General features: G+C 36.2%; 1 protein-coding gene across 6 annotated transcripts in view; it reads left to right on the forward strand.

The window, feature by feature from the left end:
- LOC115065727 (Down syndrome cell adhesion molecule-like protein Dscam2) overlaps positions 1-16,688 on the forward strand; it is a 138,452-nt gene extending 121,764 nt beyond the window's left edge. For 2 of the 6 annotated variants that reach the window (XM_049447423.1, XM_049447424.1), the window contains exons 28-34: positions 6,859-7,174; positions 9,047-9,210; positions 9,354-9,617; positions 9,690-9,968; positions 10,032-10,260; positions 12,643-12,882; positions 14,388-16,688. In XM_049447423.1, the coding sequence (XP_049303380.1) occupies positions 6,859-7,174; positions 9,047-9,210; positions 9,354-9,617; positions 9,690-9,968; positions 10,032-10,260; positions 12,643-12,882; positions 14,388-14,439 (1,544 nt within the window). In that variant the 3' untranslated portion in view covers positions 14,440-16,688. Of the gene's footprint in view, positions 1-6,858; positions 7,175-9,046; positions 9,211-9,353; positions 9,618-9,689; positions 9,969-10,031; positions 10,270-12,642; positions 12,883-14,387 lie in introns of those variants that run through there. The other 4 variants (XM_049447425.1, XM_049447426.1, XM_049447428.1 and 1 more) reach the window with 4 other exon arrangements.
- The last annotated feature ends 5,374 nt before the right edge of the window (positions 16,689-22,062 follow it).

The raw sequence follows: 22,062 nt of genomic DNA on the forward strand, positions 1-22,062 counted from the left end.
GAGCTTTCCGAAAAGGTATAGCATGACCCGATGCGACGAATAAAACTAGAACTACGCGCTTTCAGCGCCAACTAGCGAAAATGCCGCAAGACTTTTTTGACAACCCAATACTTATTTACATAGGTGGTCTGCATATTCGATGCTTAAACAGTTTTGGTTCGATTTGGACAATTTTAAGTCATAAGATGGAATAATATACTTCCAAAGCACTATTCTTTAAACTAACTTCTTTGAAAAAATCAAAAGGAATTTAAAATTGTGTAATATACGAAGTAGACGTGGTTGAAGTTCGATTTCGCTCGTTTTCACAGTTTGACGTAGGCGTACGGAAATAATATCATGTACCGAATTCAGTTAAATGGGCTGAGCAGGATTCGACATATGTAAAAAAGGGCGGGGCCACGCCGTTTAATAGTTATTAACAGTAACGTTATATGGAGAGTCAGCTTGGTTATTATAGGAATTCATTTATTCATTCATTTACCGTTGGTTCTTATAGGATTTGAGTAAATTTGAGTATTTTGGCTTAAGTAGTTTAGAAGATATGTACATTTAACCTATTAAAGGGCGGGACCACGCTCACTTTTTCAAAATTCATAGCCCGCAGGTACTCCTTTCCACCACGATCTTGTGCCAAATTATAGTTCTATATCTTAATTTATTGCTTTTTTGTGGTACTTTTTAGGTTTTCTTTAATGGTGTTTTGAGGGCATGGCGGTGATCCGGCCTATCTACGAACTATTCCTCACTTTACAATGAACACACGTACGAAGTTTCAATACGATATCTCAATTTTTACTCAAGTTACAGTTTGCACAGACGGACGGGCGGACGGACGGACAGCTACTGTAGACAGTAACCTGCGTTTTAACTCGTCATCCTGATCCTTTACATATATGTTTGTATATAAAGTTATATCTATCTCGATTCCTTTTAGGTGGTGCATGCAGCCGTTAGGTGAACTATTATAAAACTATTATACTATATAGCAACATGTTGCAAGAGTATAAAATAATGCGTTGATGGGCTAGACCGCTTCGAAACATTTCCGGCTTCGCAGTTGCGGTTGCGGTTTTAGAGTTTATTGAACATCCATTTTCTATTTAAAATCACACAATCCCTATACAAAATTAGATTTGCCATTAACGTGTGTATAGAAGTATGTAAATATGTATATATGAGTATGCATGCGTACGCAATGTGACAGGTTTTACTTATAACATTGAATGCATGTGAGCAAGTCTGCGCTTACGCTGTTTATATCCATATCCAGACGTACTTATGAATGGAGACAGATATTGGTATTACACACATATGTATGTATGTGTATCTGCTGTAGCTGTTGTGCGTATTTTTATACCATCGCAACATGTCGTTACAGAGTATAGTTATTTTGTTCACCTAACGGTTGTTTGTATCACTTGAAAGACTAATCGAAAGAGATAAAGCTATATATAGATAAATGATCAGTATAACGAGAAAAGTTACTCTCTGGCGGTACGTCTGTCCGGCCGCCTGTCTGTACAATCACCAACTGCAATATGGTATGCGAGCATCCACAATAGGAAGGTGGGTGGTAAATTACGGAATGGCACATTGTGAGACCGCCATTTTTTTAGGAAATCCTGTATCTTAGGAACCACTCGGAGTGCAACGACGTCAACTTCCCATATAACACAAATTTAAATTCAGCTTATTGTATCACTACACAGTATGAAAATCGGGCATTAGTGAAGATATCGGGATTAAAATTTGCACAAATAGTTTGCTCAAGAAAAGACATTTCGCGTCTAAAAATAATATAAATCGGGTTATACTTTGGCAATCTTACCAAATATATGGTTCGCAGTGCCAATGGATGACTTTTAACCGAACATAACGTTCAATATGTTAATAAAACAGTGAAAGATAAAGAACGTCTTTCAGGATAATACTGTATACCATATACTTAATATAAGCATTCCAAAAATCCGGTTGGCTTTATACCGCATACGAGTATATTGCTGTGACATCTTAGCAAATTTAACATGTTCTCGAATATACTTGAGTAATGTCAAAAGCTATTGCGATCCGTTCAGGTCTTATCAAGATTACCTAAACAGAATGTGGTTTAACGCCGAATACGTTGATTGCATTCATAAAATTGAATTAAACTTCATTTCTTTTATATATTGATTTCTGCTTCTCTGGTTGAAATTTTCCTCATATACACAATACAACATTAAATTTACCCTATTTGGTTGATCGATATTATTTGATTAATTAGGTGCATTTTATATTAATATTGTGGGAAAAAAATATGATAGCAAACCTTTCACAGTTTGGAAAATGAAAATAATATAACATAAAGTGTTGGGTTTCACCGCAACCTTGCCCTTCCTTACTTGTTAAATGTGCGTTACTAACACAGTTCATTCGATGAATTAAATGTTTTACATATTTGACTCAAAAACACAGCTAGCAAATAATTTCAATAATTTTTTCATTAAATCTTTAACATCCTTTCTATACCAATACAATTTGTAAAATATATTATACATGGATTGGAGACCATCCCAATCAACAATGTATTTGTCCTCTTAGGGTCAACGTTTGGCTTTCCACTTACAAATTCGCAGTCGATTATAGCAAGCACGTCGCGACGTATAGAGGCACACTCTGGCCAACTTTTACAGAGTCTAATATTTTTCCTCAGCATTTATGTATAAATATGGTTAATATTCCGGTGAAAAAATAAAAACAATAAATAATTTGAATAAATTCTACTTTATTATAATGTATTTCGCGACACTTCTCAATAAATGGACGAGCACCTTTGAAATACATAGTTTCATTCAAAATACTTAAGGTATTATAATCCTATAATTCTTTTAACGCAGAAAAAAGGCATACAAAGTGGTTCAAACGAAAAAATAATTATGTGGTGTTAAAAGGTTAAAAAAAAGTATTTGCATGATATCAATATAGGGTTACTTCGTAAGAATAATGAAGACTCTTATTCTCTTTTATATAGACGCTGTTCTTGACTGTGAATGACAGCTATATGCTATGGTGATCCGCTGTACACAATTTGTCAGTTATGCAATAGTAGGCCGATGTCGGCAGTTCCCACAAAAGAGTAGTTTCTCGGCGAGAAAAGGATGTGTGCAAAATTTCACAGCGTTGTATCAAAAACTGCGTCATCCTTTATATATGATCACTTATATACATATACTTTGTAGGGTATCCGACTTTTCCTTCTGATTGATAAACTTTGTGGAAAACTTAATACAGGGGCTTACTTGTTAGACAGTTTTCATTCACACGTCACTATTTATTCGTTTTTTTCCACTTCTGCACAAAATATATTAATTATTTTCGTACATCTTATATCATATATACAAGAATTTTATCTATTATTTTTGCCTTTCTAACTAGTTAAAAGAATTAATGGTGTTCTGCATATAAATTGTAGAGAGTCTAGCTATTGTATTTTTGTGTTTAAGCCGTTCTGTCAATTTGCTTTGAGCGAGAAGAGATGAGGCTCAGTATTCACATGGTCAGTAAGTATTTCTATATGAGAATTTACATATTTGTGGGTTGATGTGGCATCTTAATTTTCTTTTAGAATAGCTGGATTAGTGGGACAGTGCTAGGGCTTGAGCAGCTCCGAAGTTGAATTCCATAACTCCAAACTGGTCTGAGCACCTGCTTGCAAACAATAATTTTGTTACGAGTATAAGTATGTGGATAGGACAGATATCCGATACATATTTCAGAATTTGACTTCTAATTTTTATTTATTTTTTTCTTTTTGGCATTTGCACTCCATGTTGGTTTTGTTACGAGGCCGAGGTATTTGATAGTATTGGGATAGAGTATGTCCATTCGAATATTTTATTTAAGTGTTGTTACAATCTTGGAATGATACCTGTACAATTGTCATCGTATGTTAGATCGCACGTAAAGAGTATGTGAAGGATGAGTCCTAACACGCTACCCTGATGAACACCATCTTTTATTTCCTTTAAATTAGAGTGCATATTGCCGTAACTTTATCAAAAGCTTTAGAAACGTCGAGGAACACGGTCGAACTTTTGTTTTCAAAGGCATTTCCAATAACTCGAGTTATTCTTTGCACATGATCAGCAGTAGAGTGATTTTCTCAAAAGCCCAGCTGATGTACCGATATCAGCTTTCTCTTTGGGTATGTAAAATGTGTTTAATCGGGTTAAGACTTCCCAGAACCCCATATACCTAATATAAATATTTTGGAACTAAGTGACTCTATGCTGGATATATCGGTCAATATTTGAGTTATCTCAATAAATATTACAGAAAAAAGTAAAGCATGCGGTTGACGTTTTACATCTTAAAGTTTTTCCCTGGATTTGATTATTGCAAGTGGCAAGATATGTTACAAGTTATTTTTACGTGACTATCGTCATTAGATAGCACTTGCCTAAAGTATTCTCACCCACTGTTGTTAGCGTAAGTTATGGTTCCTTAATAACAGCCTTTTCATGTACGAGTAGTGTAAAATATATTGGAAATTGATCAGAGGTCAACCCATTCTATGCCAATATATGTAGTTTGAAAAGATATATTTGATAGTGGAAAATCCAAGTGTTGTAAGTGGATCTGTTGGCCAGTAAGTTGGCGTTCCGACGGACATTATTTTGCACCCAGTCATTTGAAGAGCTTTTAATAATTTTTTGCTCTTTGTGGTTATAAGCCTCAGTGGGTATGTATTGATATCATCGGCCTCAACACCCGCGCCGTTAGTTCTGCTTTCTCCAGGCTGGACAGAAGCAAAACGAATACAAACAGTCGTCGCACTCGCGACTTGGCACTCACGTCACTGTTGACAGTCATACGATGAGCTGTACGAGATATACGACGACAAAAGACAGCGGCTGCGCTGGCTAGGTCATGTTGTCCGGGGATGAACACTCCAGCTCTGAAAGTATTCGACGTATGTTTCGCGTTATAGTCACCACACATTACAAAACGTTTTTTTTGCCTAGATACATATCGCATTTTATTTAATGTTTCGGGTTACTGTGAACTGCTGTAAGTAACAACTTGTTGACTCGAAACTCTCGTTAACGTTATGCTTGAATTTCTCCTGTAGATATGCGATTTTCTTCGTGGTCTTTTATACTGCTTCTTATTTTTATGGTAGCTCCGATGCGTGCACAGTTACCCGGATGTATTGCATGATACATTTCTGAGTTTCTGAATTTAATGTGAGTTTGCTCTTTTTGTGATTTTGGGATGGTAACCCAGCCCAAGGACAGTTTCGCCGTCCTACCAGCAGAGTGGATAATCACAGACTGCACACCGGAGCAGCAGATCTTCTGCTAACTTAACCACTTCGGCACGGCGCCTATCGGCCACGTTCGTCGATAGATCTGTAAACAGATAATAAAAGCGTCACAGAACGTGTTGATCGATGGACTTAACGAAACTAGAATTATGCGAGCGAACACTGCGGAACTGTAGAGATAAGAAAACGACGCTCGTATCGAAGTGGTTAATGACAGCTTGGAAAACAGTGCAACAGTCAGAAAGGCTAAAATTGAGGTTGATAGAGAGTTTCTGACAATATAGCTTTGGTGACTCCATGATACAAAAGACACGGTATAAATTCAAAGCGTGTAAGGATTTTCGAATGTACAGATAGGTGTCCATTTGCAAACCCAGATTCTTTGAGTCTGATAGCTAGTAATACGGACGGCTTTTGCGACCATACACCTTCCGGTGTTATCTAAGGGCACTATATTCAAAATGGTAAGTGCCGGTTGGCATATGTTGATGAGCGCCGCACGTTGAACACTCTCGAACTTCCTTACAAGTGTGGTCTTTTCTAGGGCCCTCCACCACTTAAAGACTCCAGTTTTCGACATTAATATATAATATATTTCGTATTATGAAAAATTATAGCGTTATTACATTTTTTTAATATTCTAAAAGATATTATTTTATTGTTGTAACGCAGCGGGTTTTCATGACATAGTGATATTAGTCATAGAAGTAAATGCGAAGCTCATAAATTGCAGAATTAGCAAAATTGATGCCAATCAATAAATGACAGTCATTTTTCATATTCTGGCGTTGCGAACCGCGAGGAAATGCAACTCCCATGTAATTCAATCAGCCTCATTATTGGCTTGTCAGTGTGGAGGAACAGTTGCAGTCCCTATAGCCAATCCAAATAGTTATAAACCACTTTACCACTAGTGTATACAGCAAGAGTGTATTGTTAGTCAACTGAATTCCATTTCGTCAACTGTCAGAGTAAGTCGGAGATGCATAAGTACACTTATGAATCAAAGCTACTTTGTTTTGTTTTAAAAAGTAATATTTTGGTCACAATACAGTAAAAACTGTTTATAAACATACATTTATTTATCAATTGTGCTATAATTTATATGAGCCAGACTAGTTCCACGTTCAAGTAGTTTTAGATGTAAACTGGTATATTTCCTGACTAGTTTCACGACATTAGAGGGATGTTACAGATAGATGCTACACACATGCCTAAAATAAAGTAAATGTACTTTCATGAGCCTAAGCGAGAGCTTTGCAAACAATATTTGCTGTTGGACTGCATTTAGAGCAATAACAGCAAGTGTGTTTAGAAATCGCACTACATTACTGTCATACTTACACAGTTATGACGTGCTATATATTCGTATATAAGCACTTATTTCCACCTATGTATAAGTACGTACCACTACTTTTGGCGCATTGCATCAATGCGGCGATGCGTTTGTATCTGTGTATGTAATATGGGCTATGCAACCTTAATGTCAACCCTAGCGCTTTGTGTTGCGCCGCAAGCAATCAACATTTCCATTTAAAATTTGTACACAGGGGACATCCGTTGGACGGTCGTCACATCCGACATCTCGAATGCCGAAGAGAATCGCGAAAATTTAATATTTTGCGATTTCCTGCCAGCCAAGTGGTATCAACTGCGCGTCTCGGCCACAAATGATGCTGGTAAAACCACTGAACATTATCATTTTGCAACAACCAATCTGGATGGGGTGACAATACCACCGCCACAGGTTTTCCCATCGGAAAACGATTTGATGAACAATCTGATAAATGCTACAAATCCCACCAACGGTGATTGGTTTTCAACATTGATCGTCATCGTCATCATCACCGTGGCCATTATTACCATGTAAGTATAACAAATTAAAAGTAAAACATAAAATAACGCAAAATAATGGAAGAGTGCAATAAATGTGATGTTCCGAAGTGCACCGAAATGTGAAAGAGTGTGGCTGAGAGTTTGCCGAACTACATGTTCACACTTCTAGTATTGCCAGAGGTTTCTCATTGAATGCATAAGACACATCGCGTTTTCACGTGAGCCTTCATTCAAACTTCAGCGATGTTATTTTATATTTTGCCCATCTTAAAGAAAAGCCTAAGGTCTATTATCTTATAAATTACGATGCTTTATAAATGAAAAAGCTTGACACAAGATGGATGCCGCGTGTCTTGAATATTGATTGAAAGGGCAATCATATTCGGCTTTCAAAGTACAATCTGGCACTGAGCAAATACAAGAATCATACGTTTCTGTACCCATTTGGCAAAGGAAAAGAAAGTCGACTTAGCCTCTATATGTTGGAATTAATTTAATCGACTACCTCGAATATGGTAATACAATCGGTAGCCTATTAATGTGCGTCATTAGAGCGAAATTAAACCAAATTGTTCGCCAAAATATTTTTCAGTCCAGATAGTAATGATTCTTAACAGCCGAGATATTTGATACACATTCTGCATAAGTGTATTAGAAGGTGAATTTTTAATTTATACTTCGCGTGTTTTTCGAAAAATTTCCCTTTCTGTAAGTTGATCGCAGTAGTAGTATGCGGCGTTTTGTGTTCAAAAAGTATTCCTCGAATTTTTTTGTGAATTTATTGAACAAAGAAGTGTGTTATTCGTGATCATTTCGCCACATTTTCAACTAATATCGTGCCGCAATCACCGCATTCGCTTGAATTACCTTCGAGTAACTTCTGGCTATTTAGCAAATTCACATGATCACTCCGAGGACATCGTTTTGACTCAATTGAGAATATAAAAGCTGAATCGAAGAAGGGTCTGATGGCCAGCACGACGGAGTATTTTTCCAAGTGCTATGATGACTGGAAAATTCGTTAAGCATAAGTGTATTGAAGGAGATGAAATGGACAAAATTTCCCTTTCAATTTGATCGCAGTAGTACGAGGTGTGTTCAGTATTGCGAACAAAAAAATTCACAGGGGCCAGATCTGAGATACACTTGTGCCAACGCATTTTTTTTTATCTTCTTCAGCTTCGTGGTTTTATCTCGTCAAGAGAAGCGATGGCCTCTTCAGTTTAGGGAACAAGAAAAAGTTACACAAGCGACGCATCATTAGTGTGTTGTTTTTGGCCAAAATGTCGCGCACAAGCAACGATGTGTGTGAGCAGGGGCGTTACCGTGGTGCAAAAGCCAATTTTTGTTCTTCCACCACAAATCCGGGCGTTTCTGGCGGATTGCTTCGCGCAAATTGCGCATAACTTGCAGGTAATATTCCTTATTGACCGTTCTTCCCTGTGGCAAGAACTCATGATGCACCACGCCCCTGCAATCAAAGAAAACTGTCAGTTACGATTCGCGATACTTTTTGAACACACCTCGTATAGTATTAACTAAGTACTATACTAGTTTCTTGTCTATATTAATTTAAACTTTTGAGCAAAAAGAAAATGTCCATAAGAAGTTAATGTTACTTTACTTCCGCGATCCGACACAGTTGTAATCAGCGAAGATTGCGTGTTAATAGACCAAAAGTTTTTCTAAGCTGACAGACAGTGAGCAAAACAATTTAATTGGCACTACGGCGAAATCACGTATTTCATTTGCACTTTATTGCACTCGAGACACACACTCGACATTCTCACGAACAATTCCTTATCGTTGTTTCTCTTTACCTAGCTAATTCTCACATTTTTTCTGTTGTCCAACTATGTTTTCCGTTTCACATGCTTCCTTTGCTGTGTTGCCCTGTCACAGTGCTTTAACAATTAAGCATCGTCGTACTCTGTGTGGCCCCATGGCCGATGGCTATGAGTCGCGTACACTGCCCGGTGATTACAAAGAAGACCGCGACAATCGACGCAATCAGCAGGTGTACAGCGCTTCTCCAGTGAAAACCGTAGATAAAGGAAACGAATCAGGTGAGTGAAGTAGCGAGATTCCGGAAAGATGATTTGGCGGTCAATGTGTATGATGTACACTAACAAAGCAAATCTTCTCCGACGAGTAGACGAAAGGTAGTAATTAAATAACTTCTTCATTTTGTTGTGGGTGTTTAATATAGAAATGTACGAGATTTCACCCTATGCTACATTCAGCGTGAATGGTGGGCGAACGGGTGCGGGTGCAAGCTCCTCTTCAAAAACACCACCTCGTGGTGGTGTTTCCGCCTCCCCAATGGATTACACCATGCAGTTTAAGACTTTCGGACATCCAGAGGGCGATAATCTCAATGCTACTGCTTATCCTTTAATACCGACCAGCGCCGGATTCGGTCATGTGAAGTCGAAGTCTAGTTGGCACAAACAGCGCTACTTCAATACGGACGGTAAACTATAGCCCATATCAACACATTTCTTCGCTTTGGTATGATCTGTATATTATTCAACACATTTTTTAGATGAGTCCACACTTAGCAAATCGATGACCATGGTGGCGGGGTCACAATCGGGGCATTCGAAAAAGAGCGGACGCGCCAGCAAGAGCGCCAGCAGCAGTAGCGGTGGTGGAGGTGGTAGCGGTAGTGGAGTTGTAGGTGGTCCTAGTGGAGTAGGAGCTGGTGCACACTGTGAATCGGAGTCAGATACGAGTATAAGTCCCAGCACTGAGTTTTCCAATATGCCAACCTATAGAGTTCCTTGTAAGTCGACGCGCAGCAGCGATGGGCGCCCAGCTGCAGGTGCGTATGGGCGGGCCGCACTTGCTAATAAGCCTGTCGCTCGCTATTTATACACTTTTGCAGATATGTTTCGACCAGACTCGAGCACGGAATCCAACAATGAACAGGGCTCACCGGTGGAACGACGAATAAGTGGACGGGGGGCAGGAATTGCTGGAGGTGGAACCGGGAGTGGAGAGAGTGACAAACGCGGACATCGTAGTAGGAAGCAACAACAACAGCTACAATTACAACAGCAAACAAAAGAGCATCAAACGCTGGACCGGAGAATATGCCCTGGAAGTAACAACAGGTAGTTCAGGTACCTAAACCCCAAACACAACCAAAAAATTGATTTAAATTAGAGAGAGAATAAAATATACATGTGAAACTAAAGTAATGAAAAGAAATTTTTACACACGTAAAACAACTATTATAAGATTATTTCCAAAGAACTTACAGCTTGTATTTTTAAAGTAATTTGCTGCTTAAGTTTTGTACACTTTTATTATTTGAATACTTTAATTGTAGAAATCCTTTGAATGTAATTAATAGAGACTTAGGCTTATCATCATAAGCTTACCTAGATTTGTGTAAAGAAATTTTGTGATAAAATCTATCTGGTTGAAAATAGCAGATAAAGTTACAGTATTATGCGTAAAGTTCAAACCAACACTTGTGATATTATTTTCATTTAGTGCGTATAAAGACGCGAAACAGGGTTCACAGTGTGATATAGTAACTAAATTATAAATTCCGTCTTAATATTTCACTTTGCAGTACAGAAGTCAAGCGTGAAAGAATACATATATATGGTTTAAACTTTTCGCAAATAATGTCAAATGTAAAAAACTCCAAATTCGGGCAACAACATTTCAAGCCAATGCATATTGCTGCCTTTTACTGAAACTATTTCTCAATCTGTGAAATATTGTATTGAAACTAATTCGGAGAGGATAAAGAATCAGTAAAACCGTCAATTCTTCCCCAGCCTCTTTATGGCTAATATACAAATTTTCAAACTTCCCGTTGCTTTCATAATGCACTTGCCCTTCAATATGTTGGTTTTCTTAATGATTTTTTTAACAACAGTGCAATCTCCCAATATCTAGTATATTTACACCAGATATAGTATCATCAACCTGTGAGGTTTCTTAATAAAACTCATAAAGCATATTTTCTGTTAATAGTAGTAGTAGTATCCTATGTAAGCTAAGTAACTTATATTAGCTGTCTTCGATTCACCAAACATTACCCTCCAGCGAATCGAACAAACTATGCCAGATGCTGAAACAAACGGGTAGCACTTGTGGTGCAATCCCTTCAAGAAATTACTTTTATCGCTTTAAAAAAGTTTGTTGTAACCCTTTATTTTTGTTTTCCATAAATTACTTTTGTATAATTGATTCAAGGTCTTTATCCGCATATTGTTTTGTACGAATGCTCCTCGATAACTTTAGTGTTGATTTTACACGTAAATTTTTTGACAAATGAGCAGAAGCGAGCAGAGAAATAGCGACTCGAAAATAGCTATTTAAGTTAAGGCCGAAAATGTGTGAATGGAATTGGTCTAGCCCTTAAACTAAATTTCATATCCCTAGTAAATTGATTTTCGCTCCACTGGTTGATGCTTTCTTCATGAGCACAATATTACACGAAATTTAACCTCTTCGGCTTAATTATAAATATATTGAATGTTAATATCTGAAAATATGCCGGATCTCACAAAGAAATGTTCAAACATTTCATACTCTTTCAATTTTTCCCGATCTTAGACCTTCCTTATTTGTTTTTATTTCACATCTTTTTTCACGTTACTATTTACCAATGAGATTAATGAGGTTGCTTTTTATATGGTATCTCGGGATTTAGCGACACTAGATTTTATCGTAAAGTTTGACATTTTTGATGGTATGCATATTCAGAATGTTTTGGCATGTCAGCGCTTTTTTTGGAATTAAATTGCGAACATTTTTGTGCTATTTTTTTGTACAACTGTCGACGCTTATTAACTTATCAAGAGTTCATAGATAATCAAGGACCATTGCATATCGATATCATTCCAAGGCGAGTTTCGGGAAGGTTTTCCAAAATCTGTTGTTGTTCCAAAAACTATTGATGTGGGCAAACGAATAGAACAAGATCGTCATGGAACCCATCGTGAAATAGACATAACTATAGACATTAGTGGGACTAGCATATATTCAATATTGCATGACCATTTGATAGTAAAAAAAATCATTCGCGCACAATTAGTCAATCGCTATAAAAAGGGTCGTGCCGATTGGTCGAGAGAAATGGTAACAAAATACGATAACGGTGCTCCGAAACACGTTTATGGCATTTTGAAATATGGTGAATCGTGATTTCTTTATGTTCCCGTTCGTAAAAAATAAACTAAGAGGTCGACAACTGAACTGATACCTCAATCAGAGTGTCAAAAGTGATTCGACAATGGTTCAAAAGCATGCAAAAGTATATATGTAGAGGTTAATGGAGAATATTTAAAAAACAATAAAGCGATTTTCGATGATTAAATTTTCCCGAAATATAAAAGGCAACCTACGTTTCACACATGCTTACTTATATTTATTTAGAAATACTTAATATGTTCATCAAAACTTTTATAATATTGCTGCATTTGATTTTAAAATGTTTGTTTATATGTTTCGTGTTTTTCCACCGCTTTCCATAGTGTAGACAGTGAGGTTAACTCGGATATGGGTACCTCCTTGGCGGCCACCATAGCCGCTGTGGCTGCGGGCGATCTGGGTTTTCGTCCACCGTCGGGTTTTACTGATTCGCGTGAATTCAGCGAAGCTGAGTGCGACCGCGAGCAACGTGCATTGGACTTGGAAGTGCAACGTGTTATGGAAAACACCGACGGACAATTGGCCAAGATGGATCGAGAGGAATTGACTTCACTGCTAGCAAGGTATTAGTTCATTTATACCTTCATTCACTTTAAATGTCTGCTCATAAATTGATATGTATGTCCGCTAAGAGGAATTTTAGGCCATAATACACCATTAAGCATTCAAATCCTACTGACCATATAATACTTCCTTTCTAAACATCGTCGCCTAGAAATATGAACCAAGGTATAAGTTAAATGCATGTTTCTTTAGGCTATATCGGCTATCCTTCATTGTAAACTGAAAATGATCGTTGTTGGTGCGAACTTCAGATGGTCATCAATCTTGTTACTATTTCATGGAATATGTTGAATTCCTAAAAATAATACTGTTAAAATTTTGCTATTGAAGTCCTTGTGGTAAAGAAATGTTAGCAACGTAAAAATATAGGTTTTAACCCAAAACTACCACCTGCCAGAAAGCATGTTTACCACCTATGTTTAAGTGGAGACCTGGAACCACATAGTGTCAAAGCATTAATGAAATCAGGTCCATTATTGGTCAATGGTCTCACCGATATAATAGATAACACCGCTGTCCTAGCAGCAAAAGCTTGTAAATTAAAAAATCTTCTGTAAATAAGTTGACTTATCAAATATGGCTCTAGAATTACTTTCTTTCCTCTTCAAATTGTATAATACATGGGAGTCTTAAGTATTTAAAAAAATTGACAATTTATGGTTAAGGTAGAAGATTTCATATCTGATGAATGGCAGATAAGGGCTGGGTACCACAGGGCAGTGTTTAGGCCCAATCTTATATTGCAGATATTCCAACACACACATCTTTAGTGATCCGTAACAAATGCAACATTATAGCATCAAGAATATTAGCGGAGCACTTAAGTTCTGACAAAGATTGGCTAGCCACCTGACGTACAAATGTGAATGACCAAAAGTGTAAGAATGATACCCGGTAAAAATGATCAAGATTTTAGTACCCTAAGCAAACTCTTACGTAGACAAAACATATGTATATCTAGTAAAAAAAACTTGCACTTGCATGAAGATGAGAGGTGCAAATTGAAATTGGATTTTAAATAAAAACTCTAAACTTAGCGTAGACAACAAAGTGCTTTTATACAATGCGGTCATAGAGCCGATTTGGATGCATGGCTTTCAACTGTGGCGCCTGTGTAACTAAAAGTGATATAATAAAAAGGTTCCAATCGAAAATGCTTAGAGCAATTACGTGTTCTTCATGGTACATGCGTAACGAAAACATTCATAAATATTTTTATATTCCTAAAGAAAAAAGTAGAAGACAGCTGAATGAAATATATAGTATCTAAACTTGAACCCGTTGGCTAATGCTTTGGTACATTCCTGCGTGCAAACACCCCTAAAAAGAAAAGATACACCTGCCTATTAAAAAGCAGCTTATCACCAAAATAGCTCAATCACTTGCTTGAGTTTGTCAAGTTTTTAAATAGACTTAAGATTTTATAACTTATTGTTAGGCTTACAACAAAAAGCAGATCCAATGAATAAAGAAATATTAAAAACAAATTATTGATCCATTACAGATATCACGAGAAAAAGGAGCAGGAGCGCCAGGAATATACCATACACGTTTAATGTTTATTGGAAATTACTCACATGCACATACACATTTGCAAACGCATTTATATAAGTACACTGCCGAGCTAGTGAGCGCCTAAACAAAGTAACTATTGCATTTTACACAGTCACATGCTGGGGAATAAATCGAACTGACTACAACAAATCAACAAACGATCAACTCTCAAAGGCAACAAATGCATTTATAAACCCTCACAAACAAAGACTCATACCAAGTAACAATTGTAACTAAACTAGATGTGGCAAATTGATTTTATTTACCATCATAAGCTCGCAGAACGCTACATATTTCCACTCACAGATAAGTAGTTAAGTATGTAAATGTATTGCATTCTAGCATCCCTGCAGGACAACACAATAGCTCCCTTTAACCGGTATTATTTTAATGCACGCGGATGGACTTAGAGAAACTTGGAGCCACTTATTGAATTTACTTCCACAGTAAAGACTCCGTTCGATAGGAAGTTATTATTATTCTATTATTCTATAAACTTTCGTTGGGTTTGGCAATATAATATTCTTCTCTACGGTAGACAATTGAAGCTTTATAACTTCCCTATTGCTGCCAGATGTAGGGAAAAACTTGGCGAAACTTTTAAAATGGGCTCTAAAAACTGGAGTTAATTATTCTAGGCCTTTTTTGACACACACAAATTCACACGCTTTTCTTCTGAACAAATTAATTATATTAGCGTAGATTGCCTTAAATTACACATTTTAAAAGCTGTTGAATAATTTAATTCTGTTACTGATTAAGTTTAGAAGGCGATGCTCAACGGCACATGCCAACCGTTACTTGGGGCGAAGTGGAAAGAGTTTCGAAAATGCTACCTTTTCCAGGGTAAAATATTGTTATCGAATTTAAAGCACAATATATTGAACCAACGTTATTGTGTTGGCTTCTGGGTTTATGCTGCTAAAATTATGATAGTGTGAAGTGGTGAAAATCTATTCATTAACAAGGTGCGTGGGCCTGCAAGGTATAATATGTACATACAATATATGCGTACACGTGTAGGTCTGCATTGTGTGGTGTACTGATTGAATTGGGCAAAACAAATAAAAACAATATGAACACTATGCGTGTGTGCAACACTTTTCATGAAAAAATGCAAAATTAATTAATTTATACGACTGCACTAATTTTGCTCCGAATATAATATAAGTTTAATATTTACGAAATGTGTTTCTCATTTACACTTTTATGTAGTTGTACGTTTACACCGTTGTTGCAGGTCAAGTGCGCATTTATACCTGTGCACATTAGTTACATAAGTGCGGGGTTCGAGCTTTTCAACTGCACATTACATCAAGGTTAGTTGAAAGGGGCGTAAAACTATTTTGGTTGCATGTTGGAATTAATTAAACGTAATATTATCTTAAATTTCTTTATACTGATAATGAACATTTAATAAAACAAGTAAAATTGTTGACTTCGGATGCACCGAAGTTATAATACCCTTCACAGGTGTATTTCTTATAACATAAAATGGTTTAAAAACGCTTACATCTTTATTCGGTCCGATTACTAAAAAAAATTCGAAGCTAAGGAAAATGTGACGATGGTCCGTCTTACAAAAGAGATTATATTATACGCGAGGCTACAAAAATAACCTAATCCTTTCCAAGCCTTTTATCCAAAATCTTCAATTGGATATAATATATTCGTTTGGGACATTTTAATACCTAATTGTATTCTTACAGAGTACTTACTCACCAGTAGGTATTGCTTTCTACTTCGAAAGAAACACAGAACGGGAAGCTTTCTCGCATAAAAATCTTTTTGTAACATACTAAGCATTATCAATTTTATTGAATGATCCTTGCTTTGGCTTAATATTTTTATTTTCGGATAGAATAGAACTCTGGAGGCTGTCACTACTATGTACATATATACTTATATCTTGAGCGCCCTTTAAATGACTGATCCTTAAATTAATATTTCAAAACAATGCTGTTTACTTTGAATTTAAGAGCTTAAACAATTCGGTGCAAACTGTAATAAGTTTCAGCCAAGTAATTCTATATCGATATGCATTTATGTAATTACAAGTATATAAGTGTAGCAAAATAAGTATTAGAAATAAAAAAATGATAAACTGAATTTACAAATATAATTTAATTATAGTATAGAATGACAAAAAATATTATTACATTTCAATAAATATTAGATAATCACAAACAAAATTGTATGATATCATAGGCAATAATAATAAATATAAAGTTATAATAATAACATAATGAAACATATTTAACTGTAACTATGAGTAACTCCAAACTATTTCAGATATATAAACTAACAATTTATTGAATTTCTAACTTATGTTGCCTAATAATTTCAAAACAAGGAAATGGAGATCGATCTCTGATTAGAAGTCATGATCAAAAAGGTAAGTTAAATTAAGTACAAAACAGAGGATTTCCCGGCATATATATCTATGTACAAGATATCTGCCGTATAAATATAAAAACAGCGAAAGTTATTCTGTAAGGTATTGTAAAGGTTTTTGTAACAAAAATGCCAAGAAATATTATTCTTGTTTAATAGTTACCAAGGTTTATTATATTCTCGTAACAGAGTATAAGAATCTTGTTCACTAAATCTTCGGCACCTCACCAGACGGTATAAAACTAGATGAAATCTGATCATTACCGCCTCCTCCTCTCCAATTGCTAAATGCACGATAAATCATTAAATAAATACGCTATAAGCATTCAATTTCACAGTCGGAAATCGGTGTAAACTTTGATATTGTGTGTGGCATAGCCCAGTTTTAGATGAAATTTTATATTTCAGGAACGACTCGATAATTATTACAACTACACACTACATTGACTTCTTTACGTTATGTTACAGTATGAAAATGGCCGAAATTGAAATGCAACCACCACAACTTCCTAATTATACTCTCGCAACAAAGTTGCTAAAGAGAGTATTATAGTTTTGTTCACATAACGGTTGTTTGTAAGTCCTAAAACCAAAAGAGTCAGATATAGGGTTATATATACCAAAGTGATCAGGGTGACGAGTAGAGTTGAAATCCGGATGTCTGTCCGTCCGTCCGTCCGACCGTCCGTGCAAGCTGTAACTTGAGTAAAAATTGAGATATCATGACGAAACTTGGTATAAGTATTTCTTGGCTCCATAAGAAGGTTAAGTTCGAAGATGGGCAAAATCGGCCCACTGCCACGCCCACAAAATGGCGAAAACCGAAAACCTATAAAGTGTCATAACTAACCCATAAATAAAGATATAAAAGTGAAATTTGGCACAAAGGATCGCATTAGGAAGGGGCATATTTGGACACAATTTTTTTGGAAAAGAGGGCTTGGCCCCGCCCCCTACTAAGTTTTTTGTACATATCTCGAAAACTACAATAGCTATGTCAACCAATTCTATAGAGTCGTTTCCTTCAGGCATTTCCATATACAGTTCAAAAATGGAAGGTATCGGATAATAACCACGCCCACCTCCCATACAAAGGTTATGTTGAAAATCACTAAAAGTGCGTTAACCGACTAACAAAAAACGTCAGAAACACTAAATTTTACGGAAAAAATGGCAGAAGGAAGCTGCACCCAGGCTTTTTTTTTTAATTGAAAATGGGCGTAGCGTCGCCCACTAATGGACCAAAAACCATATCTCAGGAACTACTAATCTAATTAATTTTACAGCAAAATAAAAAAATATGTAATTGACGGATAATGAAATCTCGATTATCACTTTATCATGCGAGAGTATAAAATGTTCGGTGACACCCGAACTTAGCCCTTCCTTTCTTGTTTGGAGATTATATCGTAACCTTAAGGGGTTACATGCAGTTAGGAGGTCGAAAAAAAGGCATTTTTCAAGAATTTTTTCTAAGCAAACTGTTTGGTTTATTGATTTGAAACTTGGCAGGTATATTACGAAAACCTTAAACTATATATTCATATTTTTTATTGCCAAAAATAATTATCGGGAACGTTGATATTTTCAATTTTGCAGAGGTCCACAAAAAAGGCCTCTTGCGGTGGGCACGATATCTCTGGACTGGATCATCTAAAATGCAAAAATGCACCTTCCTTCAACAGCTTTATATTTTACTCTCACTCGAAATCGGTGCGGCTTAACAAATAAACTATTTACTACTCAATAAAATGTTTCACTGCGCAAGCATACGACATTCTAACATATAATTATTTTTCTGCAAAGCAAACCAAGTTTAATTAACAATTTCTGTAAGCAAAATTGTAAAGACCGGTTTATCATTGCATCGATTCGCTCGGTCGAAAAAAGCAAACGGAAAGAATGAGGAAAGCAAATGTCAATAATATTGCGAGAATTCACAAATTTTTGTATGTTTAAACAGGTAAACTGTACAATACCTTACATGAAAATCTGATAGTTCCTATCTATCAAACGCTTTGTATGTATATATGTACATATCTGCAAAAAGGGTGTGGCATAATAAATACGAGTATTTCCTTACGCAAGGAAGCCATAATTTTATGAATTCGCTTCCCAATTCTTATAGTTATTATTTTATTGACAAGCCATTGGACAAGATCATAAATATATTATTACACCGAAGATTCTCAGAAAGCTGAGTTATTAAGTAATTTCTTTAAAAATACATAACAATCAATATATGGCTATTGAAAAATAAGGGATAGGATAGGAGTAATAATATGTTTCAAACTAAGAATGTAAAGTAAGGCAAGCTAGATAAATATGTGATATCTGTATTCACATCTCAATAAAAGTCTACAGACGTAAATAATCATACGGTTAGCGTAGGTTGTGTTATGCTGATTAATAGTGAATTCACGAATAATTCCACTTGGACTACTAAAGACAATTGTCCATTGTGTTGCTTAGAACTTCAATGTTTGGGAAAGGCCTTCGCATTTCGAAAAATCACCTAGAGCCACAAATTCAAGATTATTAACGCCATGAAACCATAACCATTAGATCGTTAAATCGAGGTAAACGCAACGGTTCTACAAGAACCTAGACGAAAAACTTGTAAGTCCTTTCTCTCAAAACTAAATGGCTACAAGGGTTGTGATGTTGGAACCAGAGCAAAATATAATAATACATGCATAGCGTTTCATTTAATGTCGCCAAGTTCAAAATATACTCGACGTGATTACAGATTTTTTTAAAAGAACGGGAAACTAGCTATTAAACTAAAGAACAATGACAAAAGGATAAAGAGAGTAGAACAGTTTTCTTACTTCGTTAATAATTCTAAGGCGGTGGACTGTTCTTCAGCTGTCAACTCGCCTTCCTAATTATCTCTACCACCACAAATACCTATCACGATAAACACTGACAACTTGGGAAAAGATGCAACATCTCATGATTAATTGAAGTTCAGTGAACTGGAATAAAATAAAGAATGCTTCTGTATTCTCCGTGAGATTTATAATATATACGTATATGTACGAGTATATCAACCAAACTCATATCTAGGACGGCATTATTATTTTCAACAAAGTGTCGATAAGTATAGTAAGGACTGTCCCGTAAAAAATTGACCCTTCGTTTTTCATTAATAACAAGAAAACCAAAGAATTTTTTCAAAGTCTTGTTTTATTTTTTATTAATGAGTACTATAGAGATTACAAATTATAAATAACATTTAACAAGTATTTATTTTCTGTAATAATTTCTTACTTTTTTCTTAAGGCCCTTCATTATGTTTTGTACAGTGTTTTCATCGATAGTACCGTATCACCTTCGCCACTTATTTCTAAAATCTTGTACATTTTTTGCAGTACCTTTACCCCAATATCTCTCAATAGGTCGAAGCTCTGGGCAATTAAGAGGATTCGCTTTTCTTGGAACAATATTGACATTATTGCTTTCATACCACTCCATGGTAGCTGTAGAATAGTGAGAGGTTGCTAAATCAGGCCAGAACATTACAGTACCCTCATGTTCGCGTATAAATGGCAAAAGACGTTTTTGAAGGCACTCGCTAATATAAATTTTTGAATTGATTGTGCCCTGTGTTACAAAAAAACTGCTTCTCAAACCGCAAGTACATATCGCTTGCCAAACCATATACTGCTTGGGAAATTTGGTAATTTTCTTATCCTTAAATTTTCTCTGTACTTGCCCCTTCTTCATACAGGTATAATATTCATGCCCCGGTAACTGTTTGAAATCTGCCTTAACGTAGGTTCCGTCGTCCATCACGCAACAGTCAAATTTTGTTAGGTATCCTTCATACAAATTTCGAGCTCGTTTTTGAGGAACCAATTGCTTTTCATCGGAACGATCTGGCACTCTTTGAACTCTATATGTCTTTAGCTTACTATCACACTTTATCCTTTGTACAGTACTTTTAGAGGTACCTGCTTTAACAGCAACATCTCGTACTGAAGTGTTGGGATTCTGCTTAAAAACTTCCTTCACTCTTTTTGCCAAATTTCTTTCTGCACCTGGTTTTCTACCCGAACCTTTTTTTCGTATAGTAGGTACACCCTTTTTGTAATGCGAAACAACCCTTTTGACAGTACTTTCCGATGCTCCAGTTTTTTTTAGCTATAACTGAATATTTTAATTCTGGATTTTCCAGGTAAGTGGACAAAACCAATTCGCGCACTTTTTCTTGATTGCTAGACATCTTAATAGTTTGAAGTCTTGACACCAAATGTTATACATTTTGTTAATCGTCAGATTATATAGAAAAAAACAAGTCCCCATTGAGACTAATGCCATAAACAGGTACGTCACAATCTTAAGGAATAAAAGGGTCAATTTTTTACGGGACAGACCATATATCCCCTAAAATTTAAAAAAAATGTTAGTCCTATTCCGTACCACTGTATTAAGTAACCATTAACATCAATTTAAATCTTAGCTTTCTGTTATAAGCAGTTCGAAATTGCCTTTTATGCTCTTCTATAGATGGTGTATCCACTATATAAACATATTCTCCTTGTGCTCTTAGAATTCGTTCAACTATCTCTCTGACCATTATTTCGAAATTAATTACAGAGGACCATTGCTCCGTGATTGTACTTTGAGTTGAATATATCTGAGTACATCAGGGTGTACATACTTGTATTTTCAAATGTAGTGAATTCGACATTTTAGATATTGCAAATTCAAACAACAGTGGCAAACATATATACTATATATTTACAGAGTAAGGTTGCTTGCACTATGTGTTTTAATGCCGAAATTTCCATAGATTAGCAACGCTCTCTTCTCGCTTGGAATGACTCGGTAGAAATATGTACGGGTATATAAGTACACATTTGCCGTTTTATGATTTTCAGCAAAATGTCGAAGGGAATTGTAGTTTTGAAATATGTTTCTTATTTCTGCATTTCCATTTGGCAGATTTGCGTAATGCAGCACTGCGCCTAAGCCCCGGCAAATGGGTATGCCAACAGCACACGGGTGTACATTAACATATCATGTGAGTGTGTGCATCAGGGGCGTTGCGTCCGCATGCATCAGAGCACATTTGCATTCATTTTCCTGGGACGCAAGCATTTGCCGCATTTTAGGCGATCGAACACAAAACCAACAGGCCAGTGTCACGTGAACAACATGGGGAGCTGAGGCAGACAGCAGGAAGTGAGTAAATAGTGCATTCGACCCATTTCGAACGTAGCGTA

The sequence above is a fragment of the Bactrocera dorsalis genome, chromosome 2 (assembly GCF_023373825.1).
Source record: "Bactrocera dorsalis isolate Fly_Bdor chromosome 2, ASM2337382v1, whole genome shotgun sequence".
Taxonomy (NCBI): domain Eukaryota; kingdom Metazoa; phylum Arthropoda; class Insecta; order Diptera; family Tephritidae; genus Bactrocera; species Bactrocera dorsalis.